Source organism: Carcharhinus amblyrhynchos, chromosome 30, assembly GCF_965287045.1.
Source record: "Carcharhinus amblyrhynchos chromosome 30, sCarAmb.v2.hapA, whole genome shotgun sequence".
In the NCBI taxonomy this organism is placed as follows: domain Eukaryota; kingdom Metazoa; phylum Chordata; class Chondrichthyes; order Carcharhiniformes; family Carcharhinidae; genus Carcharhinus; species Carcharhinus amblyrhynchos.
The window spans coordinates 15,497,290-15,521,095 of record NC_137353.1 but is presented as its reverse complement, the minus strand read 5'-3'; the positions used below and the strand labels follow the sequence as shown (position 1 = coordinate 15,521,095).

Below are 23,806 nucleotides of genomic sequence, written 5' to 3'. Positions count from 1 at the left end.
ACTCAACTTCAATAAAGGCAGTTTCTGTTCTGTAATAGGTGGAAACTGAATTACAGGTTCAAACAGAATTCAGGAAAGGTGGACACAGAATTATAAAGTGACAACACGTTCAAGAACTTGAGAGCAAATGAAAATGTACTCTACAGAATGAGTACATCACCATGTCCCCCAACCCTGTACTGTACACTGAGTATATCCCCATGTACTGTACAGTAATGAGTATATCCCCGTATACTGTAATGAGTATATCCCTATGTACAGTATTAGATCCTCCATATTGTACAGAATCAGTATATCCCCATGTACCGCAGATTATATCCTCCCTCCATAGTGTAGAGTGTGTATATCCCCCATGTACTATGCAGAGAGTATATCTCGTGTACTGCACAGAATGAGTATATCCCGTGAACTGTACAGAATGAGTATCGCTCCCATGTACTGAACAGAGTGACTATAATTCCCCATTACTGTACAGTGAGTATACCCTGTGTACTGTACAGAATGAGTATATTTCCATGTACTGTACAGAAGACAGTAAATCCCCATTACTGTAGAGTATATCTCACGTAGTCCAGAATGAGTATATTCCTCATTACTGTACATAGTATATCCTCTTTAGTATACAGTGTATCCCACCAAATTCACAGCCTAACTAATATAACCCATGTCTGCCCCCTTGTGGGATCAGCAGGCAGTACAACAATGAGGAAATACAGATCAGGCCCAGATACTAAGATTTGTACCTCTGATCAAAGGCTGAAACTGCTTCATCCATTCAGATGATGTATTTAAGATGGCTGTTTCTTCATTGGTCACAGGATTTGAAGCTTAAACAAACCAACTTTAGTTGATTTTCCCACAATGAACAATTGCAAAAAAGCATGCTGGCTTTGTGGTTGGTAAACTGTCCCCAGTAAATCCCGATAAACTGTGTCCCTAGTAAATCCCAGGGAAGGATATCCCTTGAATATCTCGGTAAAAGACATCCCTGGTAAATGGTGTCCCCGGTGTGAGGTATTGGGTGAGCTAAAGATCCAGCTTCTATCCCAAGTCTCTGGTGTGTTGATTGATTTCAGCAGTGTTACACCAAACTTGGAGTTACAGTGCACAGTCACTCTCCAAATGGAATCATTAGAGAATAAGATTGGCTAGGACACAGACCCCATATCCATCAGGAAAGATTGAACAGTCTGGTGAGACAAAGGTGACCTGATAGAAACCTTTAAGACTATGAAAGGGTTTACTAAGACAGACAGAGAGGATGTTTTCACTTGAGGAGAAGACAAGAGCTAGGGGTCCGATAAGATAACCCAATTGGGAATTCAAGAGAAACCCCTTCAGCCTGAACATGATTAAAATGTGGAACTGACTTCCACAGAATGTGAATGAAGTGAATAGGATAGAGGTTTCTAAGGTAAAACTAGATAAACAGAAGGGAAAGAAGAATAGGATTTGCTGATAGGGTGAGAGATCAAGTATTGCAAGGTGGCTGATGTGGAGCAAAAGGATAGTTAGATCAAATGCCCTAATTCTGCACTGCAAATTCTTTATAAAACTAGAGTAACATAAAAAATATTAACTTTTCTTTGTTAATTCTCCAATCAAAGCAAGGAACCTTGCTCCTCTAGAGAGGAAGACTTCTCATTTGAAGCATTAAACTTAACTACTGCGTGGTTCGTAAAGCTCCTGCTACACTGTCCCCATCAAACACTCCCAGGCCAGGTACAGCACGGGGTCAGATACAGAGTAAAGGTCCTGCTACACTGTCCCCATCAAACACTCCCAGGCCAGGTACAGCACAGGGTTAGATACAGAGTAAAGCTCCCTCTACACTGTCCCCATCAACACTTCCAGGACAGGTACAGCATGAGGTTAGAACTAGAGTAAAGCTCCCTCTACACTGTCCCCATTAAACACTCCCAGGACAGGTACAGCATGGGGTTAGATACAGAGTAAAGCTCCCTCTACACTGTCCCCATTAAACACTCCCAGGACAGGTACAGCATGGGGTTAGATACAGAGTAAAGCTCCCTCTACACTGTCCCCATTAAACACTCCCAGGACAGGTACAGCATGGGGTTAGATACAGAGTAAAGCTCCCTCTACACTGTCCCCATTAAACACTCCCAGGACAGGTACAGCATGGGGATAACAAAATAAAGCCCCCTTTACACTGTACCCGTCAAACACTTCCAGGACAGGTACAGCATGGGGATAGATACAGAGTAAATCTCTCTCCACACTGTCCCCATCAAACACTCCCAGGACTGGTATAGCACAGGGATAGATACAGAGTAAAGCTCCCTGTACACTGTTCCCATCAAACACTCCCAGGACAGCTACAACACGGGAACATATGCTGAAGAAATCTTACCCCCCAAACACTCCTTAACACTCCAGCCTCAAACAAACTCCCTGATTGCAGCGATGTCACTTTTTGATATCAGTCGACCTGGCACCAGTTAATGTAACTCAAACCCAGGTCAGATTTCTCTCTAATGGCCTTTGGTTTCCAGTAGAGAAGGTTCTTCACCATGTACCAGCCAGTTCAGGTCAGTGTATGACAACAATGTACCTCTAGCTCTTCATATTAAATATATTTTACATCCAAAAAATAAATTAAGATCACAATTACACCAGAGGCACTTCATTACAAAAAGCTGAATTTATTAGCAGATTCGCTAAAAAGGAACAATTTTTACAAGATGATATTGCGGGGCAGTCAGTGCAATTGATGCTGAAACTAATTTCTTATCTCTACGATGTCCAGGACCTGTCTGAATGGTCACTATGGAGACGGGAGGTAGACGGGAGGGGGTGACCGAGCTCACGCGACAAACCTTTGTGCAGTACAGCGTTGGCAGGCTTGTTACCGGCCAAAGACTCCTTGGAGAGATGCTGGTGACTCTCGGCTAAACACTCGACCTCAGCAAAGCGTGCGTTGAGGGCCATGGCAGGGTGATTGGGGTCTTGGCTCATGTTGAGGTAAGCAGCTCTCCGCAACTGCTCTTCAATCACCAGGGCCTGTTCCAAGAGCTGGTGTTGGGGAATGAGGGAAGTGGGAGGCAAAAAAATATAATAATTAAAACAGGAGTTAATGCGAGTGGGGTCCAGTTAATCACTTTAGCAGCACCCGGCCAATCCCTAGCCCAGCCCAGCCCTGGCTCTCAGCACCTAATAACTCCCAGAGTCATGCTAGATCAGAGATGAAACGAAAGCTGAAGGGAGGGGAAGGCGGAGAGGATTTTCATTTTCATGGCATCTTACACAACATCAGGATATGGCACAGATCTGTACAGTCACTGCAGTATTTCTGAAATGTTGTCACTGCTGCAGCAATTGGAAAATGACCCATATATTGTGTTTTTGTGATGTTGGCAGAGGGATAATTATTGGCCAGGATACTAGGGAGAACTCCCCTGCTGCTCTTAAAAAAGAATTGTGGGATCATTTACGTGCACCTGAAAGGGCAGAGGGGTCTCGGGCCTGGGTACAACACGCAGCGCTCCCTCGGGTACGGGTACAACACACTCCACCCCCACCCCCCCCACCCCACCCCACCGGGTACAGGTACACCACGCGCCACCCCCGCACCCCCCCCACCCCCCACCGTACGGGTACAATGCGCAGCGTCCCCCCCAGGTACAAGACACGGCACCCACTCGCTCCCCCCACCCCCGGGTACAGGTACAACACGCGGTGCCCCCCGCCCTGCGTACAGGTACTATAGACAACACTATTTCTTTAGAAGGTTCAAGGTTCATATACCACTCCAATGTGCCGGGAAACAAACACACCCACACACACGGGCCCATGCACCATCCCCCTCCTTTCCCCTCGCAGGCCCATGCAACCCCCCCCACTTCCCCTACATGGACCCATGCAACCCCGCCTTACCCCCACATGGGCCCATGCACCCCCTTTCCCCCCCCATGCGGACCTATGCACCCCCTTCCCCGCACAGGGGCCCACACTTCCCCTCTCACGTGCCCACGCACTCCTCTTCCCTCCTCAAGAGCCCATGCACCCTCCTTCCCCCATGTGGGCCCATGCAGCCCACCACCACACACAGGCCCATGCATCCCCTCTCCCCCCCCGCCCCACGCATGCCCATGCACCCCCCCCTTCCCCCTCACACTCCCCCACATGAGCCCATGTCAATCAGCACATCTTTCTCTCACACACCCACGCACACGCCTTGATTTACTTTGAATCTCCTGGCTAAGAACTTGTTTTTCATTTCCAGGAAATTTCCCTTGTTCATCTCAGCTTTGAAAGGCTCATTGATGATTGTGTATCTGGGATCATTTTGTATATCCTGCCAGCGAGCATAGCCATGACTGCACAGAAATGTTAAGGAAACCTTCAGAGAGAGAGAGAGAGGAATGTTGGCGGTAATGATATCAGCACATGGTGACTGCTGGTGATACAGGATGGGTCAACCAGCTTCAAGCCCCCTTGTGGTCTGTGGGCAAACACAATGCCATCCTTAAGCTTCATCAACATTAAACTCCCATCAAACACTCCCAGGACAGGTACAGCACAGGGTTAGATACAGAGTAAAGCTCCCTCTACACTGTCCCCATCAAACATTCCCAGGAAAGGTACAGCACGGGGTTAGATACAGAGTAAAGCTCCCTCTACACTGTCCCCATCAAACACTCCCAGGACAGGTACAGCACAGGGTTAGATACAGAGTAAAGCTCCCTCTACACTGTCCCCATCAAACACTCCCAGGACAGGAACACTCGGAGTTAGATACTGAATAAAGCTCTCTCTACACTGTCACCCAGCAAACACTCCCAGGACAGGACCAGAACAGATTTAGATATGGAGTAAAAGTTCGTCTGTGCTCTCAATCTTTTATCAGTGTTCCTTCTTCACTACAATGTGGTTTTTTTTTTTGTTTCCCACGCTAGCTGACCAACGGGTTTATCTGATGCTGTCAGAAAGGAGGACAGAGATAATCATAGCTATTCATTTCCAAGTGCGGTGGGGAGGGGGGAGATGGTGATGAACACATTCCATTAGCATTTGTCCTACACCTTGGGTCACACTTTGAATACTGTGCACAGTTCTGGCCTCCATTTTTCAAAAATACAGAGACACCTTATGAAATTACCCTGTATCCGTCCCATGTGCATTTGTCATCATCAGTCTCCCATGTGGGATCTTGTCAAAGGTTTTGCTAAAATCCATATAAATTACATCGACTGTACTACCCTCATCTACACACCTGGTCACCTCCTCAAAAAATTCAATCCAATTTGTTAGGCATGACCTCCTTCTGATGAAGCTATATTGACTACCCCAAACAAATCTTGTCGCTCCAAGTGGAGATAGATGCTCTCCTTCAGAATTTTCTCCATTGGTTTTCCTACCACTGACATGAGACTCACTAGCTTATGTCTACAACCTTTTTTAAATAGCAGAACCACATTACCTGTTCTCCAGTTCTCTGGATCTCCCCCTGTGGCCAGAGAGGAATTAAAAATTTGGGTCAGAGCCCCTGCAATCTCCTCCTTTATCTCCCAAAGCAGCCTAGGGCATAATTCATCTAGACCTGAGATTTATCCACCTCTAAGGCTTCCAATGCCTTGTCCTTCCCTACGTCAACGTGCTCGAGAACGTACAGTCTCTCTGCTGGAATTCCACACCATCATCCTCATTCTCTTAGGTGAAGACAGATGAGAAGTATTCATTCAACACTGCCAATGATCTCCCTCAGATTGCCCTCCTAGTCTCTAATGGGCCCTACTCTTTCCCTGGTTGTCATCTTCCCATTGATATACTTGCAGAATATTTTGGAATTTTCCCTACTTTTACCAGCCAGAGCTTTCTCATTTCCCTTCTTTGGTTACTTAATTGCTTCCTTAAGCTGCACCCTTCACTTTCTATAACCTCACTAATGCCTCTGCTGATTTGTACCTACTAAAAGCCTCTTTTCATTCTCATCATATCCTGAATATCTCTGGTCATCTATTGTTCTCCTATTCATTTGTTCATAACAAGCTTAAATTGTACCATCTTAAGTTGTGGTCGCTATCACTAAAACGCTCCCTCACCAACACTTCAACCATCTGTCTAGGTTCATTCCCCAGAAATAGACCCAGCACTGCATCATCCCTTGTTTGACTCTACAAAGTTCCTAAGAAGTTCTCCTGTACACATTTCAAGAAATCCACTCCATCCCAGCCCTCAACACTATGTCCATCCCAATTAATGTTGAGAAAGTTTATATCACCCCACACAATTACTCTATTGTTATTATTTTTACACACCTCCGCGAATTGTGCACATATTTCCTTCTCAATATCCCACCCACTACCTGGACTTCCATAACAAACACCTAGCACTGTACATGCCCCCTTTTTACTCTGAAACCCTACCCACAAGCTTCATTCGATGTGCCCTGCAAGAGATCATCCCTCCTTACTGCAGTAACTGATTTCTTAACTAACAGTGTAATCCCCTCTTTTACCCCTTACCCTGTCTCACCTGAAGATTCTACATCCCAGCTTGTTGAGCTGCCAACCCTGCCCCTCCATCAACGTCTCTGTGATGGCCATTATATCACACTTCCACGTGTCAATCCTCACCCTTAACTCTCCCGTTTTACCTGTAATACTCATCGCATTAGAGGCCATCCAGCCTTTCCTTACTCCCTTGCAACTTCATACAGCTGGACTCTCTCTAACTTGATTGTTTTACTGTATTATGCTGTGTCCCTATAGTGCTAACAGTCTATGCCCCCTCTCGCTGCAGAACTAGTTTAAACTCCTCCCAACTGGACTAGCAAACCTGCCTGTAAAGATGTTAGTCCCGCTGTGGTTCAAATGGAGACCATCCCACTTGTACAGGCCCCACCTTCCCCAGAAACGGTCCCAGTGATCCAAGTGTGAAGATACTATGTCTTTATATCATGTTTCTTGTGAGGGGTACGTTTAGGATTCAGCTCTGATTTATCTGGTGCCAATCTGCTTGCAATCCAGGCAGCTCCATGCTCAGACTGCAGGAAAATAACTGATCCTAGATTATAGGGTTTTTGTTCTAATCTGAACTAATGCATTTTTGTTTATTCCCCTGGGATTTCAGAGTAGGGTTTGATTTAGGTTGGTTGACAAGAGAGTCATGTGATTGGGCAGAACTAAACTTACAGGGAAAAACAAGTTTAGCTTCTGCTTGATCCTGAAAACCACAGGTGTTATTCTGCTTTCCTCCCTCTCTGAAGGCTGCTGTCTGAATGTGAGAGGACAGGTATCTCTCTGTCTCTCTATCTCCAGAAGTGTTCAATGGTTTGAGGATTGGGAGCCCATACACCAGCATATAAGCCTGTGTTGTTTGCTAACTGATTTTGAAGAGGAGTTTAAGTCTATAGAGGGATAGTGCTTAAATTGGAATAGAGATAGATTAGCAGTTAAGAACTATATCTTGTCATGTTTAAGTATTCAAAAAATTAAGCTAATTCACTTGTTACATTTAAACTATTGTTAAAATAAAATTTAGTTTGATAAAAGTTTCCTAGCATGTCAACAGAATCACACCTGAAGTGAAACACATTATACTCTCACTAAAATAAAAAAAGGTTGGGGTCTAGTCTAACTTTGTAACATACCTTGGGGTTTCTGATCTGGTCCCCAACACAGGAATCTAAAATTCTCCCTCCTGCACCAATTCCTAAGCCACACGTTCATCTGTGCTGTTCTTCTATTCCTACGATCACCAGCACATGGCACTGGGAGTAATGCAGAGATTACAACTCAAGAGGTCTTGCATTTTAGTCTACTACGTAATCCTCTGAATTCTTGATGCAAGACTTAATCCCTCTTTCTACCTATGTCACTGGTACTAGCATATACAACAACCTCTGCCTTATCACCCTCCCCCTTCCGGATGCCCCGCAGCCATTCAATGACATTCAGTTGGACTCTGGCACGAGGAAGGTAACACACCATGCTGGAGTCACATTAATGCTCTGAGTTCCTGGTACATTTATACACAGTGTCCTCTCCCTCAATCTGCTAAAGGATTGGGAGTCAGCCTGAATCCTGGTGTTTAACTGCAGCCTCTCACGGCCAAATCCCACCCACATCAATCACCCCCTCCCACCGGTCCCCAGTTGCCCTGAGCTGAACACCACCCCAAGGAAAACACCACCCCGCTCACTGAGCCCCGCCACATGCTGTAAGCTGAATCACAACCCCCAACCTCCCCCGTGCCAACCCCGTTTAGCACACAAGACTCAAAGGATACGCGACAATGCCAGCCAGCAGCCAATAGTCGTGTCTCCTGTGCCAGATATCGTAGATCTTTCCAGAAGAAACGGCAGCTCGTTCCTCGTTCTGCCAAAGCGTGTGCAACTCTGACAAAGTAAAAACAAAGATGTTACCCCTCAGAACAGAACCAGAACATTCTGCTCCATATCTGAGCTATGGAGGTGAGGGTATTCAATACAGCACCTCGCCGAATTCCCAACACTCTCCCTGGCACAGGTCCCCAAAACCCCACTCTTCCCAGGGGACAGTCCCCACCAACACCCCACTAGACCCCTCCCCCCAGGGTAATGGGTCTCACCGACACCCCACTCTTCCCAGGTATGGGCCCCACCAATACCCCACTCTCCCTGAGGGACAGGTCTCACCGACACTCCATTTTCCCTGGGCTATGGGTCCCACCAAGACTCCATCCCATACCTACCCACACCCCCATCCCATACCCATACCACACCTCCCCCCCCAGGTTCAAGCTCCCCATGAACAACATCACAGAAAACATGAAAACTGACAGATACGTTTCTCAAACAGAGGAAGAGGATGGAGTGAAAACAGAACAGTGAGAAGAAGCAGGATCCAGGTCAGCAGAGAGGGTGTAAGCAATGAGTAGAACACAAGGTGAGAGCGAAAGGGACAGGCAGCAAGAGACAGGGACAGATGTAATCTTTATTACAGAGCATTCAGGGGGGCCATCATTTGTTTATCTGATAAGGGGCAGCTGATTGATTTACCTGTAAACCCTCCATCTGCAATATTGAACATAAATTTTCCTTTGCCACACGGATCCTTCCTCTCTTCCTCCTCTTTAACTTCTTTACCTGTTTCTCCATTCTGTAGATTTTCCATAATCTCTCTCTCCTCGTTCACATCTTCAGCTGTTGGAAAAGCGTATGATAAACAGAACATCCAGTGAAATGCATCCCAGTCAGAATCAGTGTGTAAGCACATCCCAAACACCATGACCCCAACATCCCGCTCCCCCACCCCGTGACCATCTGGGAGCCCCACACACAGACACCCTGGCAGCAACTGCCCCAAATTCATTTTCTCTGGTGGCTCCAAACCTCATCTCAGCACAATCTGAGGATGAGAGCTGACCTCAGCCCTGACGCTCACCTCGGGGTCAGAGGGTCACAAGGTCAAGTTCCATTTCAGAGGCCTGAACTTGGAATCTAGACCGACACTCCCAAATGCGCATCTCCAAGATGCACTGTCAGAGGTGCCATGTTTCGATGAGATATCAAACTTGCCATCTCTCTCCAATAAAAGATCCAATGGTAATCTTTTCTAGAGGGGGGGGGGGGGGCGGGATTCTCCTGACCCACAGTCACTGGCCAATCAATATCAAAAACAGGTATTTGTTTCTTATCACAATATTGTTTTTGGGAGCTTGCTGTGCACAGATTAACCTTCCGATTGCCCTTTCACAAAAGATATTTCATTAGCTCCAAAGCACTTTCGAACGTGGGCAGCATGGTTCCACAGTGGTTAAAACTGCTGCCTCACCGCCTGGGACCTTGGTTCAATTCCCAGTTTGGGTCAGTGTGTGGAGGCTGCACATTCTCCCCGTGTCTGCATGGGTTTCCTCTGCGTGCTCCAGTTTTCCCCCTCAGTCCGAAAGATGTGCAGGTTAGGTGCAAAGGCCATGCTCAATTCTCCCTCAGTGTATCTGAACAGGTGCTGGAGTGTGACGACCAGGGGATTTTCAGTGCAACTTCATTGCAGTGTTAATATAAGCCTACTTGTGACTAATAAATAAACTTTAAATTCACAAAAAGCGCTATATAAATGCAAATCTCTCTTATTCCTCCATGCAATAATTCTCTAACCTAGTTCTATTTACATCCAACTTGGGACAGTCCTGTTCCCCAGATTACTGCTTCTATTGTCTCTACCCCTTCTGGTGTCTGCAGAATCCTGGGCACAGACAGTACCCATCCCATGGGTTAAGGTCCTAGTCAAGGTGCTGGCCCAGTGACCAGACAGATCCTCACTGTTATACCCACAATATCCATACCTTTGGGTTGAGAAGGGGTGCTCTGCTCCTGTTCTTCCCTCTCTCTTTTCTCCTCCGTTCCTGCCTCGCTCACCTGATTCTTCATCTCCATTTCTTGAGTCTTCTCACTGGCGGGAGCAACTTTCCCACCACCGGGAATCTGGGGGAACAAACATCAGGAAAGAAGTCAGTGTTTGTCCAAACATAACCACCAACAGGCTTGAGAGGGGGTCTCTCTCCCTCTCCTCAAAGTGCTCACTCTCTCAGGGGTACAGGCTCAATCGCCACCAGCTCTCCAGAGTGTATGGGCTCCTGTTACTCTCAGGGATATGGCCCTAGCAGCCATTATTCACCACAGTGCCACAACAGCTCGAACGACAGTCCCCATGCAGACTGGTATTCCAATCTCAGGAGCTCCTGATAGTTCAGCCCCCCACCCCCGTAAGCAGACGGCTAATGTTTAAATAGCAACTCCTGGCTTTGGCCTATTAGATATGTTCCTGGGCAAAGGACAGCTTAAAAGAGGAATTCTTCCAGAGCGTTGAAGCTAAGAAGAGGCTGCGTACTGGTGAGGACTGTGTAAGTGGGAGTGCACTTGTTCCCTGTGGTGCAGGTAGCTAGATAAATGGAGTGGTTGTGACGGAGCGGCTAAGTAAACTGGATTATTGGAGTAAATTGAGTGAGATGATGCAACAACATGTGAATTTTCACACAACGAGTGAATCGTTATCATTCACTCAGTGATGTGCTGAACTCCTGCGAAAGCCAGTAAGTGGTTTTGTGCTCTATTATAGTGGGAATAAAAGTTAAAAGATCCCATTTCTGAATTGGCTGGGACATTGGAACAGCCTTTGACTGCCAAGTTCTGATCTACAAACACTGCCACAGATTTCAGGTAGGAATTCTCTCAGTTATTAAACTTGCCTCATTCTCCAGCAGCCTCTTTTCTTCTTTGTCTCTCTCTTTATCATCCATCGCCTCCACACGGCTGCCATCCTTCTCTGAAACAGAAGAGAATTTCATCAGAGAACCCCTTAGTCTCCAACACAACAGGACCAATCCAGCAATGCATCCCGACTCCCCCAGCCCACCTCACTTGCCCTCACTGGAATGGTCCAGGTGATGCATTGACTTTGTCATTGTAAGTCCAGGTCAAACAATCTCCAGTAGATTTCAACTGGCCTGGGATCATGTTTCCCAATCACTTACATGAGATTACCCTCCACTCCTCCAAGATGGTGCTGCAGCATTGCAGGCTCACAGCACCTTCCCACCCACACCCTCACCCACAGAATCTATCACACAACTGTTATGGTACAAGAGGCCACCACTCAACTTTTCGTGTCTGTACCAGCTCTCTAAACAAACATCATGACTTAATGCCATTCTCCTGCTGCTTATTCCCTGTATCCCTCCTCCACCATACTTCAAGGCCATGCATTCCAGATCTCAAACTTGTGTGAAAAAGCTTTCTCTCACATCACATTTGCTTCTTTAGCAAATCACTTTAAATCTGTGCCCTCTCACTCTTGATCCTTTTACAAGCAGCAACAGTTTCTTCCCATCAAATTGTCTAGCCCACATGATTTTCAACATCTCTATCAAGCCTCCTCTTAGCCACCTTCTCTCCAAGGAGGACAGCCCCAACTTCTCCAATCCATCCTCATAACTGAAGTTTCTCATCCCTGGAACTGTTCTTATAAACCTCTCTTTCCATTGCATTCACATCCTTCCTATAATGTGACACCCAAACAATACCCAAATTGGACTTCAATTCGACTTCTTGAGCTCTCCCAGGTTTATGCTAGAGTCAAAGATTTACAGAGTGAAAATGGGCCTTTCCACCCAACTTGTCCACGCTGCCCAGTTTTCAAACCATTAAGTCAGTTCCTATTGCCCTCATTTTGCCCGTATCCCTCTATACCAATCTTTCCCATGTAATTGTCTAAATGCATTTTGAAAGACAAAATTGTACCCACCTCTACTACTGCCTCTGGCAGCTCGTTCCAGACATCACCACTCTGTGTGAAAAAATGACCCCTCTGGACCCTTTTGTATCTCTCACCTCTCATCTTAAACTTATGCCCTCTTTTTCTAGTTTAATAATATCCTTTCTAGTAATAGGACTAATAATATTAGGGCACCTAGTTACAGGAAGGATGTAAATAAGATTGAAAGGGTGCAGAGAAGGTTCACAAGGATGTTGCCGGGACTTGAGAAGCTGAGTTACAGAGAGAGATTGAATAGGTTAGGACTTTATTCCCTGGAGCAGAGAAGAATGAGGGGAGATTTGATAGAGGTGTATAAGATTTTGATGGGTATAGACAGACTGAATGCAAGGAGGCTTTTTCCACTGAGGCTAGGGGAGAAAAAAAAACCAGAGGGCATGGGTTAAGGGTGAAAGGAGAAAAACTTAAAGGGAATATTAGGGGGGGCTTCTTCACGCAGGGAGTGGTGGGAGTGTGGAATGAGCTGCCGGATAAAGTGGTAAATGCTGAGTCACTTTTAACATTTAAGAAAAACTTGGACGGGTTCATGGATGAGAGGGGTGTGGAGGGATATGGTTCAAGTGCAGGTCAGTGGGACTAGGCAAAAAATGGTTTGGCACAGACAAGAAGGGCCAAAAGGCCTGTTTCTGAGCTGTTATTTTCTATGGTTCTAATAGGGTGACCAGAACTATACACCGTATTCCAAGTGTGGCCTTACTAATGTCTTGTACAACTTCAACATGTTATTCCAATTCCTATACTCAATGTTTTAACTAATGAAACCAAGCATGTTGAATGCCTTTCTTAACTTGACTCCAACACCCCCTGTACTCCTCAATGGATCTACTTGATCCCAACTAGCTACACGTGTCATATGCCTCCTTCTTCTTGACCAGGGACTTAATATCTCAAGTCATCCAGGGCTCCCTACTTCTACCAGCCTTGCCCTTCACTCTAAAAGGAATGTGCTTACCCTGAACTCTGATTAACACACTTTTGAAAGTTTCCCACTTACTAGCCATTCCTTTGTCTGCCAACTGACTCCCACAATCAATTTTTGAAAGTTAATGTTTTAACGTTTATTTACTATCACAAATAGGCTTACATTAACACTGCAATGAAGTTACCGTGAAAATCCCCTAGTCGCCACACACCGGCGGCACCTGTTCAGGTACACTTCTGTTACCTGCCCTTCCTTGTTTCCCAAGAGGAGGTCAAGTTTTGCCCCCTGTCAGTCAGGCCATTCACATATTGAATGAGCAATTCCTCCTGAATACACAACAAATTTCTCTCCATTCAACCCTTTGATATTATGGCTGTCCCAGTCAATGTTGGGAAAGTTAAAATCCCCCACTATTTTTTCCAGCTATCTGTAATCGCCTTACATATTTGCTCCTCAATTTCCCGCTATTTGGGAGCGTGTAAAATGATCCTATCAAAGTGATCTCCCCTTCTTATTTCTCAATTCTACTCATATAGACTCAGTGAACGAACCCTCAGAAATATTCCCTCAGTACTGCCATGATGTTCTCCCTAATCAAAAACATTCTGGTCGCCTCACTATAGGAAGGACATGGAAGCTATTGAGAGGGTGCAGAGGAGATTTACAAGGATGTTGCCTGGATTGGGAGGCATGCCTTATGAAGATAGGTTGAGGGAGCTGGGACTCTTCTCCCTGGAGAGACGAAGGTTGAGAGGCGACCTGATAGAGGTTTATAAGATGTTGAGAGGAATAGATAGGGTGGATTCTCAGAGGCTATTTCCCCGGGCTGAAATGGTCACTACGAGAGGACAGATTTAAGGTGCAGGGAAGCAAGTACAGAGGAGATGTTAGGGGTAACTCGCTGGGGTCTTTTAAAAGACTTCTGGATGAGTATATGGGATCTAATGGGATTGGGGGTTATAGATTGGTCTATGGCTTAGTAGGTATAGATGTGATCGGCGCAACTTGTGGGCCGAAGGGCCTGTTTGTGCTGTAGTCTATGTTCTACATAGCTCCCCCTCCTCTCTTACCTCCTTGTTCTATCTTTCCTATAGCATCCGCACCCTGGAGCATTGAGCTGCCAGTCCTGTCCTTCCCTTAGCCATGTTTCAGTAATTGCTATGACATCCCAGTCCCATGTACCCATCCATGCCCTGAGTTCATCTGTCTTACCCTAAATATTTTTATTTTATATATTTATTAAATATTTTATCGCTAAATATTTTTAAGACGCGGGTTGATGGGTTTTTGATAAGAGAGGGGATTAAGGGTTATGGGGAGAGGGCGGGAAAGTGGAACTGAGCAGCGACAGATCAGCCATGATCTTATTGAATGGCGGGGCAGGCTCGAAGGGCTAGATGGCCTACTCCTGCTCCTATTTCTTATGTTCTTATGTTCTTACCCGTCAGACCTCTTGCATTGGAATAAATGCAGTTTAATCTGGACTTCCCTTGCCTGATCTGTCTCATACTAGGATTACTGACACTGCCTTTACTATTAAATGTGCTCTCCTTAATTTCCGTGCTGTCCTCAACCTTCTCTTCTGTCTCCTTACTACTTTGGGTCCCACACTCTGCTGTCAGTAGGAACCAAGTAGAAGGCTCCTTGATCACATTAGAGGGATTTCAGCCCTAGCTCAGTGGGCAGCTGCCTCACCTGCTGCCATCAGACTTTCATATGGACCTACCTCAAATTGAGTTGATCTTTCTCTACACCCTAATTATGACTACGTTCTGCACCCTCTCATTCCTAATTATGATTAACACTACATTATGCACCCTCTCATTTCCCTCTCTATGAATGGTATGCATTGTCTGTATTGCACATAATAAACAATACTTTTCACCGTATACTAATACGTGTGACAATAATAAATCAAATCAAATTTCTCTGACTTGGAAGTCATAAGTTCAAGTCCCACTCCAGAAACTGAGCGCATAATCCAGGCTGGCACACCTCGTGCAGCACTGCCCAACTGCCTATCCAAATGGACCAGAGATAGGAGATGCACAGCAGGAGGCCGAAATAGACAGAGAGAAAGAGAAAAGGAAGACAGGAAAAGAGAGAAAGAAAGAGAAAATAGAACCAAACATGGATGAGGGAGTTTATTTAAATCCTATGGCCAGCTACTCACCTGGAGGGGTGGGGGTGCACCCTCACTGTCCATCCTGCACCCCAACCCAACACAGCAACCACTTACCGTAAACAATTTCAGGAGCAGGATAGGCCATTCAGCCCTGCGAGACTGTTCCATTATATAAAACAATCACAGTTGCTTATAAAAGAGATAATGGGCCTTTGGAATCTGGAGAGCTGAACATACCTGTGGAGCTGGGAGCTGGTGTACTGGGCAGGGGGCAGGCAGGACTGGCTGGAACTGGAGTACTGGGATCAGATGAGACACTGTCTGTGGGCTTCTTGTTCTCCATGGGGTCAGGTACCATCTCCGGCGTACTATATCTTCCATTAATGTATTCAAACTCCTGCACCTTGAGATTTTTTTTAAAAAAAACAAAATTTTAATGACGAGGGGAAAACAGAGCCAGAAAGAAAAAACAAGATACTAAACAGAACTGAGCAGTGGGGTTGAGGATCAAATTCTGAACATTCAACTTTGGGTCCGAGTATCAAATTCAGTCCCCACTCAGGAAGTAAAAGTGTCTCCCGCAATTTCTAATCATTGTGAAATGATCTGGGGAAAATGGTCACCTGTCAGCTTGAGCATCAAAAACAAAAGCCAGTCTGATAAATCACACCCAGAAACTGTCACAAGTTAACGGGCAGTATTCTGAGACTGGACAGTGTAGGAGGTCTATGCAAACCTTCAAAGGGAAGGTGTAGAGGGAACTTAACAGTGTCCCCAGCCTGTGCTGCACCTGATGTAAAATTGTTTAAAGCTGTCATTGCCAGGAATGAAACAAACCCAGCAGGGTGGCACAGTGGGACCTGGGTTCAATTCTGGCCTCGGGTCCCTGTCTGTACAGAGTTTGCACATTCTCCCCATGTCTGGGGGGCAGTTTCCTCCAGGTGTTCTGCTTTTCTCCCACGCTCCAAAGATGTGCAGGTCAGGTGGATTGGCCACAGTAAAAGAATCCTGGGGGTAGGGCAGAGGTTAGGGAGATAGGGCAGGAAGCTCTGAGAATTGGTGCAGGCTCGATGGGCCAAATGGCCTCCTTCTGCACTGTAGGGATTCATTCTTCACCATTATGAGCACAAAATACACCAAAGCAAAAACATAACTAGGACACACCTTCCTGGCAAAGTGACTGCCTCTGTTTATCGATCTGGTCCGTATCTTAATAAAAAAGGGTTACAAATTTACACATCTCCAAATGGAAAGCAGCTATTTAGTACCCATTGTCATAAGTGTAAGTGCTGCTAATATTTGTGCCCTGTCTTGGTGTTATTTAAAGTGCCCTCCAGGTGGCAGTGCTGCTCAGCAAACCACTGCTGCTGCCACTGGGCTCAGTCTTCAAACCAAAGAAAGGTTTAAAATTACACAGGAAATGCTGGAAACACCAAGCGTCTCCAGTTTTTCATTCCGACATCTACGGTGTTTTACTATTGCGAAAGATACATCACAACTCGGCAAAGATCCAAGTGTTTCACCTTCATGGCTGCATCTATCAGACATTCTCTCTAGATGTACAAAATCCCACAACACACACTGCACAACAACAAGTGTCTTGGCCGATATATATCCCACACTTGGGACACGTGTCTTACTGCTGTTTACGGGATCTTGCTATACCGTAATTTGAATCTCCATTACAATACTGACTCCATTATAAAGCACTCTGGAGTGTCTTGAGAGGTTTAGGGGGGAAAGGGGGGGCCCCACGCCAGGGATCGAATCTGGGTCCCTGATACCATGAGGCAGCCGTGCTAACCACTGTGCCACCGTAACAGCTCTTCCCAAATCTCCATTCTCTCAAAATTCAACTGGACAAAAGAGCAAACAAGAAACCAAAGCTCAAACAGAGAGAGGAGGAGGAGAGTGGAATACACAGTCCTGCTGCACAGCATCACTGCCTCTATCAGCACCAAGAAATTTTTTCTCCCTTCCAAGAGTCTGATTCCAGCTGTGTGGCAACTCCCTCTACCCTACCCCCTCCCTGTGCCAGTGCTAATCCCCACCCCACCCAAAGTCAGTATGCTGAGAGATTTAAAGAGATACTCTTCATGATGCAATATCTAGAACATAAGAAATAGGAGCAGGAGTAGGCCATCTAGCCCCTCGAGCCTGCCCTGCCATTCAACAAGATCATGGCTGATCTGAAGTGGCTCAGTTCCACTTTCCCGCTTTCTCCCCATAACCCTTAATTCCCTTGCCTACCAAAAACCTATCTACCCGCGTCTTAAATATATTTAGCGAGGAAGCCTCAACCACTTCAACGGGCAGAGAATTCCAGAGATTCACCACCCTTTGAGTGAAGAATACCTACCCTCTGTCACTATTGCCATTATGAATTCTCACTCTCTACTCTCTGCCTGCAAGAACTAAAGTTGGGCAGAGTATCAGAGGGACTAAGATGTGCAGGTTAGATGGATTGGTCATGGTAAACATATGGGGTTACAGGGATCAGGTGGGGGAAGGGGCCTAGATAAGATACTCCGTTAGAGTCGGTTTATTTATTAGTCACAAGTAAGGTTTACATTAACACAGCAACAAAGTTACTGTGAAATTCCCCTAGTTGCTACACTCTGGCGCCTGCTCAGGTCAATACACCTACCCAACACATCGTTCAGACTGTGGGAGGAAACCGGAACACAGGGAGGAAACCCACACAGACACAGGAAGGAACAGCAAACTGCACACAGTGACCCAAACTGGGAATCGAACCTCGGTCCCTGGTGCTGTGAGGCAGCAATGCTCACCACTATGCTACCATGCCCCCTATCAGTAAAGATTTGATGGGCCGAATGGCTTCCTTCTGCACTGTAGGGATTCTATGACAGGAGAAGCCAAATACAACTCGCCTTTATATAGTGCCTTCCACGCAGTAAAAACTTCCCGAGGCCCCTCGGAGGCGTATCAGCAATTCCTGCCACCCACCTTCTTTCGGACCAGTGACATCACACCTATCCTGGTCAGCACATGTTGCCGGGACAACCCTTCCCGAGGGACACCATCCGCAAAAGTCTCAGATCCGTCAGCGCCCGGTTCACACAGATGCCGCATGAAGAGAGACACATAGGCCCTGAGGGATGTGGCGGGGGTGGAGAGAGAGAACTGTGAATTCACATTGACATGGTGGTCTACAAAACAACATCCAAATTTAAATCTTTTCCTCAAATCCAAAGGAGAGACGCTCAATAAAAGGTTTTGTAACTTCACAATCTTCCCTGGGAGGACAACATGTACTCATGGAAAAGACCATGGGGTGGATATTAAACACACCACAGAATTTGTTTCAGGTTTGCCTCCTAAATCCCCTCCGAACCTCCTACCCCCCACCAGCCTTCCACCATCTAATTACACCCATCCAGCCATCACCATGCTAGTCCCCCACCCACCCATCATCCCCAATTCAATAACCCACAAAACCCCCTCACCTACCACCCTCACCCACCAAACCAACCCCCAATTCACCCACCACAAGCTCCCCTGCCAGCCCATCCCCACAAACCCCTATCACCCTCACCCCCAAAACTCTCCCACCCTTCAACCCCCCCATATACCCTCCACAAACCCCCTCATTCACCCACCCATTCCCACAAACCCCTATCACCCTCACCCCCAAATTCACCCACCCATCAACCCTATATACCCTCCACAAACACTCTCACCCACCCACCCCCGCAAACCCCCATCACCCTCACTCCCAAATTCATCCACCCATCAACTCCCCCATCTACCCCCCAAAAACCCATCCCCGCAAACCCCCTGCCATACCGCCCAGGGACTGCCTGGGGACCCCATCTGCAGACGGACAGGAAAATATAAAGAGTTAAGGGCAGGAGGGGACTAAAATTGGCAGGAACCCAGGAATGTATTTGTTGATTTCTAACGTACCTGAACTCCTTCTCGCTCTTTCCTCGGAGGTCGCGGACAAGCCAGTGAGAGTTGAAAGCGTCCTGGGGTGGCATCCCCCAGCGCATGATGGCATTGACAAAGGCTTTGCGTTGGCGAGCATTGAATCCGAGAACCTGAACACGGACAGAATTAATCTTCATCAGGCAGCGAACGGAGTCACAGAAATCCTCACTCATGCTCAATCCTGCCCAGTGCCCCAGACATTCCCCTCATCCTGCCCACATCACTCACCCTCCAATTAATGACATGTTAAACCAACAACACCAGCCTCTCCCATCCCAGTAACATTGCCAAGCTAGAATTCCTTCAAATCTGACAATCGGCTTCATTTCCAGGTTTTCCTTTGTTAAGCAGGCAAAAGGTGAATACAACAACAACAACAACAACTTGTATTCATAAAGTGCCTTTAATATCATAAAGACATCCCTGAGGTTTCGCAGGAACATTACAAAACACAGTTTACAACTGAGTCACGTGAGGGGATACTAAAGAACATGGCTGGGTCAAAGAGATAGATTGGCAAGACTGTGTTGAAGGAGGAACACGAGATAGCAAGATGGAGAGGTTTAGGGAAGAAGTTCTAGAACTTGATGCCTACTCAGAGTTTCACAGAAACTTGGTGCCTACTCAGCCACAAAGGAGAAGAGATGGAGTAGGTTGGGACTGTCCTCATTGGAGTTTAGAAGAATGAGGCATTTTTGTTGAGACATATAGGATTCTTGGGGGCTTGATGAGGTAGATACTGAGAGGTTGTTTCCCTTTGTGGGAGTGTGCAGGGGCAGGTAGCATAATCTCAGAGTAAGGGGTCATCCGTTTAAGGCAAAGATAAGCAGGAATTTCACCTCAGAGGGCAGTCAATCACTCCCATTCTTTACCGCAGAGGGCTGTAAAGGCTGAGTCTTTAACTATATTCAAGGCCACGATAGATTTTTAAGCAGTAAATAATCAAGGGTTACGGGGATAAGGCGGGAGAGTGGAGTTGAGGATTATCACATCAGATCAGCCATAATCTCATTGAATGGTGGAGACTCGATGGGCTGAACGATCTACTTCTGTTCCTAATGGTCTTGTTATGGTCACCATGAGTGTGATGGGCCAAGCTGATCTTTGAATGAGCATTAATTTTCTGATTTTCTAGACTAACCCTTGCCCCCACACCAATCGCCCATCCTGATTCAATCAGGAAAGCTCCAGATAAATACCAACCTTCCCCACCACTCCAGATTCTTCCAAAGCAACACATGCATGCTGCAAGGTGGAAAGCTGGAAATCTCAGGGTGTGAGCATGGCAGGATTTATTACTACCCATTCCCCCAGGGCTGTACAAGAGTGTGCTGCTGAACTGGAGATACATGGAGGTCAGAACAGGTAAAGCAGGGGAATGAATGGCGAGTTTCCTTCCCTAAAGAGCATTAATGGAGCAGCTGGGTTTTTAAACTACAACCCACCAGCTTTCAATAAAGACATGTAACAAATTCACTATCTCTTGGTTTCTACACTGAGTAACTATCCAGGCTATCCCTGGGCTGTCTGACTGATTGATTCCCCACATGTATTTTAACAAAGCCTTTTACATCCTGTCCGTTGATAGTACGGGAAGATCTACATCAGATGTCCATTGTCTATCTGAGCAGCTTCCTTGGCAGGAACAGTTCTTCATCCCACACTGGGGTAATAGGTTCAATGTGACTGAGAACATCTCCCTGCTCCTATCTGAAATGGCTGAGAGATGTTCCCCTTCTCTCCCTGGACTGCTAACAGCCAATCAATACCCAGAGCAAACACCAAGAGCCAATCCTCTTGCTTCAGAAATGTGGGCACTACCTGAGAACACATTGAGTGATAGGAACAGAAGGAGGCCATTCAGGCCCTCAATCCTGTTCTTCCATTCAATTAGATCAGGACAAATCCACACGTCACCTCTATTTATCATCCTTAGCTCTACATCACTTGATAATCTTCTCCAACTAAAAATAAACATAAAGGCTTAGCAACAGTTCTCATGGGTACTTGATGGGACATAAAAGCAGAGCATTACTCTATATCTAACCTCGTGCTGTATCTGACCTGAGAGTGTTTGATGGGGACAGTGTAGAGGGAGCTTCACTCTGTATCTAATCCCATGCTGTACCTGTCCTGGGAGTGTTTGATAGGGACTGTGTAGAGGGAGATGTACTCTGTACCTAACCCCGTGCTGTATCTGTCCTAGCAGTGATTTACAGGGACAGTGTAGAAAGAGTTGTGCTCGGTATCTAACCTTCTGCTGTCGCCTGGGAATTTTTATCAAAAGGTTACACAGGAAAAAATTTAAGGAAGATGTTTTTACCTCAATGTTCCCACCAACTCGCGCCAGTAAGGGTGGGAGGGGCTTGTCTCTTTCGGATTTAAGTTGCCTCCGTGACTGCCGTCTCCCAGCTGAAAAGGAAAAATTTCAGATTTGAAAGTTCTGCATCAATACAACTTTACAATTCCAACAGAGCCCTAACTTAGAAAGGGAGCCATGGCTAAGCCCTCACCTTCAGGCTTCTCCTCAAAGTCTTCATCCTCGTCCTCTGACCCCACAGAGTATTCAGACTGATTGTCCGATAGGTCATCTTGCCACTCTGGAAAAGAGAGAACAGGAGGACGAGTAGGAATAAGGATAAGCAGAAAGGGTGGATGGGGCAATGGCCAATTGGAGCACTGAGCCTGTCCCATAACACCACAATGCAACTGAGCATCATGGGTACCCAGCACCTCCCACTCAGAGCTATACCATCGCCTGGGATAAAATAAAAATAAAACCCAAAGCAAAGTCAGGGTTTTGTTAAAAAAAACTTGGGAAATACCACTTTGACCTAGTGACCATGAAAGAATGAACTTGCATTTATATAGCATCTTTCATGACCTCAGGATGTATCCCAAAGTACTTTACAATCTATTAAGTACTTTTTGAAGTCATGGTTGGAAGGTAGGAATATGCGCATAGCAAGATCCCACAAACAGCAATGCGATAACAACAATGTCTGTTTCAGTGATGTTGTTTGAGAAATATATATTGGTCAGCACACTACTCTACTTCAAAATAGTGCCATGGGATCTTTCATACCCACCCGAGAGCAAAACCGGACCTCAATTTGACATTTCGTCCAAAAGGCAGCACCTCAGACCGTACAGCACTCCCTCAGAACCACAATCGGAGTACAAGCATGGATCACAGGCTCAAGCCTCCAGAGTGTGGCTTGAATCCAGAGACAAACATGCCTGCCACCAAAACATAGCTACACATTGCCTAGACCCCGGCCAGCCTGCGGCACTGGTCACAGGATCCATACCAACTTCTTATTTTAATAGCTGTGGTGAATCACACTCGGCCCCCTTATTGCCAAAGGCCAATGATTGTCTATGTAACCAACTTTCAATCAACTCCTTTTGGAGTCTGTCACTCTTGAATTAATACTCAGTTCGCTCAACCTATCATGGTAACTATAGGCCTTTAAGTAGGTACAAGTCTAGTTGTCATCCTCTGAACCTGTTACATGTGAGTGAATCAATATTGGGTTCGTTTTCAGAATATATTTTGTTTTGCCCTTTTATCTCAGGTCCTCAGATCTCACTGCTGCTAGATTAGGACAATAGCTGAGCAAGCAGACCCGGTTCAGGCAGCAAGCAGCTACTACCAAATGGGCTGGATTCAGTCAGGGTGGCAGGTGGGTAGGACTCTGCAGTTCACAGGATTGCGCACTAGATGGGAAATCAAACTGAGTCCATATCCTGGCATATCCCGACTGGAACATGGTCACGAGGCTGGATGAGTTTGGGCTCAGGTTCCAAGGAATCAAATCCCAACAGCGTCAAAGGAAAGTGGGACATGGAACACAAGCCAAGGTGGGGTAGGTGGAGGGTGGTTCAAGGACCCCCATGAAGGAATGTTACATACCCAGCCTCATCCCATTCCTGCTATGGTAATGGGGTCACCATAAAACGTAATGAGTCTTTAGGTTCAGTAGTCATGATATAACAAGACTCACTAACAAGACTCACTGACAAGGCTACAGGAGGGAAAAGAAGAACCTCACAAAGTCAAATGTTTGATTGCAAGCCCTCTGTTTTGCACTGCCCATTTTTCTACCATTTCTATTGTGTGGGTAAATACCTTGATCCTCTTGGGAGGCATCATTATAGTTGACTTGTTTGCGAATGCGTTTGCCTTTGCCGAGGTTCCTGGCAAGATCCTCTTGCTGCTGCTCGTAATGGTGGCGGAGAAGCTTCTCCCAATAATCAGGGTCCACGTTCTCTTCCTGTTTAATAATCTCCCTCTCAACTTCCTCCTAAACAATCCAAAACCATCAACAGATCAACTGCCTTCAAATGAAACCACTCACAAGAGTCAATTTAAAGCAAAGAACTTAAAATGAAACCTACAATATAAATACTCACTAATCCAAGCTGCACTAGAACCTAAATCATTACTGATGCAAGAGACATTTCCCAGAGATGCACATCAGGGGTAAAAAAACAAGGCTTTTTTTTGCGGGTGGGGGTGGTTGT

General features: G+C 46.1%; 1 protein-coding gene across 2 annotated transcripts in view; it reads right to left on the bottom strand.

Annotated features, from left to right (window-relative positions):
- The window catches only part of LOC145360276 (ATP-dependent chromatin remodeler CHD5-like), a 102,609-nt gene that overhangs the window by 6,595 nt on the left and 72,208 nt on the right, over window positions 1-23,806 (bottom strand). Inside the window, exons 24-35 of one of the 2 annotated variants that reach the window (XM_080215403.1) lie at window positions 23,412-23,586; window positions 21,793-21,879; window positions 21,603-21,691; window positions 19,256-19,389; window positions 18,296-18,440; window positions 15,563-15,722; window positions 11,194-11,270; window positions 10,291-10,429; window positions 9,005-9,148; window positions 8,254-8,362; window positions 4,208-4,340; window positions 2,841-3,036 (exon numbers count right to left, since the gene is read on the bottom strand). In XM_080215403.1, coding sequence (XP_080071529.1) covers window positions 2,841-3,036; window positions 4,208-4,340; window positions 8,254-8,362; window positions 9,005-9,148; window positions 10,291-10,429; window positions 11,194-11,270; window positions 15,563-15,722; window positions 18,296-18,440; window positions 19,256-19,389; window positions 21,603-21,691; window positions 21,793-21,879; window positions 23,412-23,586 — 1,588 coding nt within the window. Of the gene's footprint in view, window positions 1-2,840; window positions 3,037-4,207; window positions 4,341-8,253; window positions 8,363-9,004; window positions 9,149-10,290; window positions 10,430-11,193; window positions 11,271-15,562; window positions 15,729-18,295; window positions 18,441-19,255; window positions 19,390-21,602; window positions 21,692-21,792; window positions 21,880-23,411; window positions 23,587-23,806 lie in introns of both variants that reach the window. The other variant, XM_080215401.1, reaches the window with a different exon arrangement.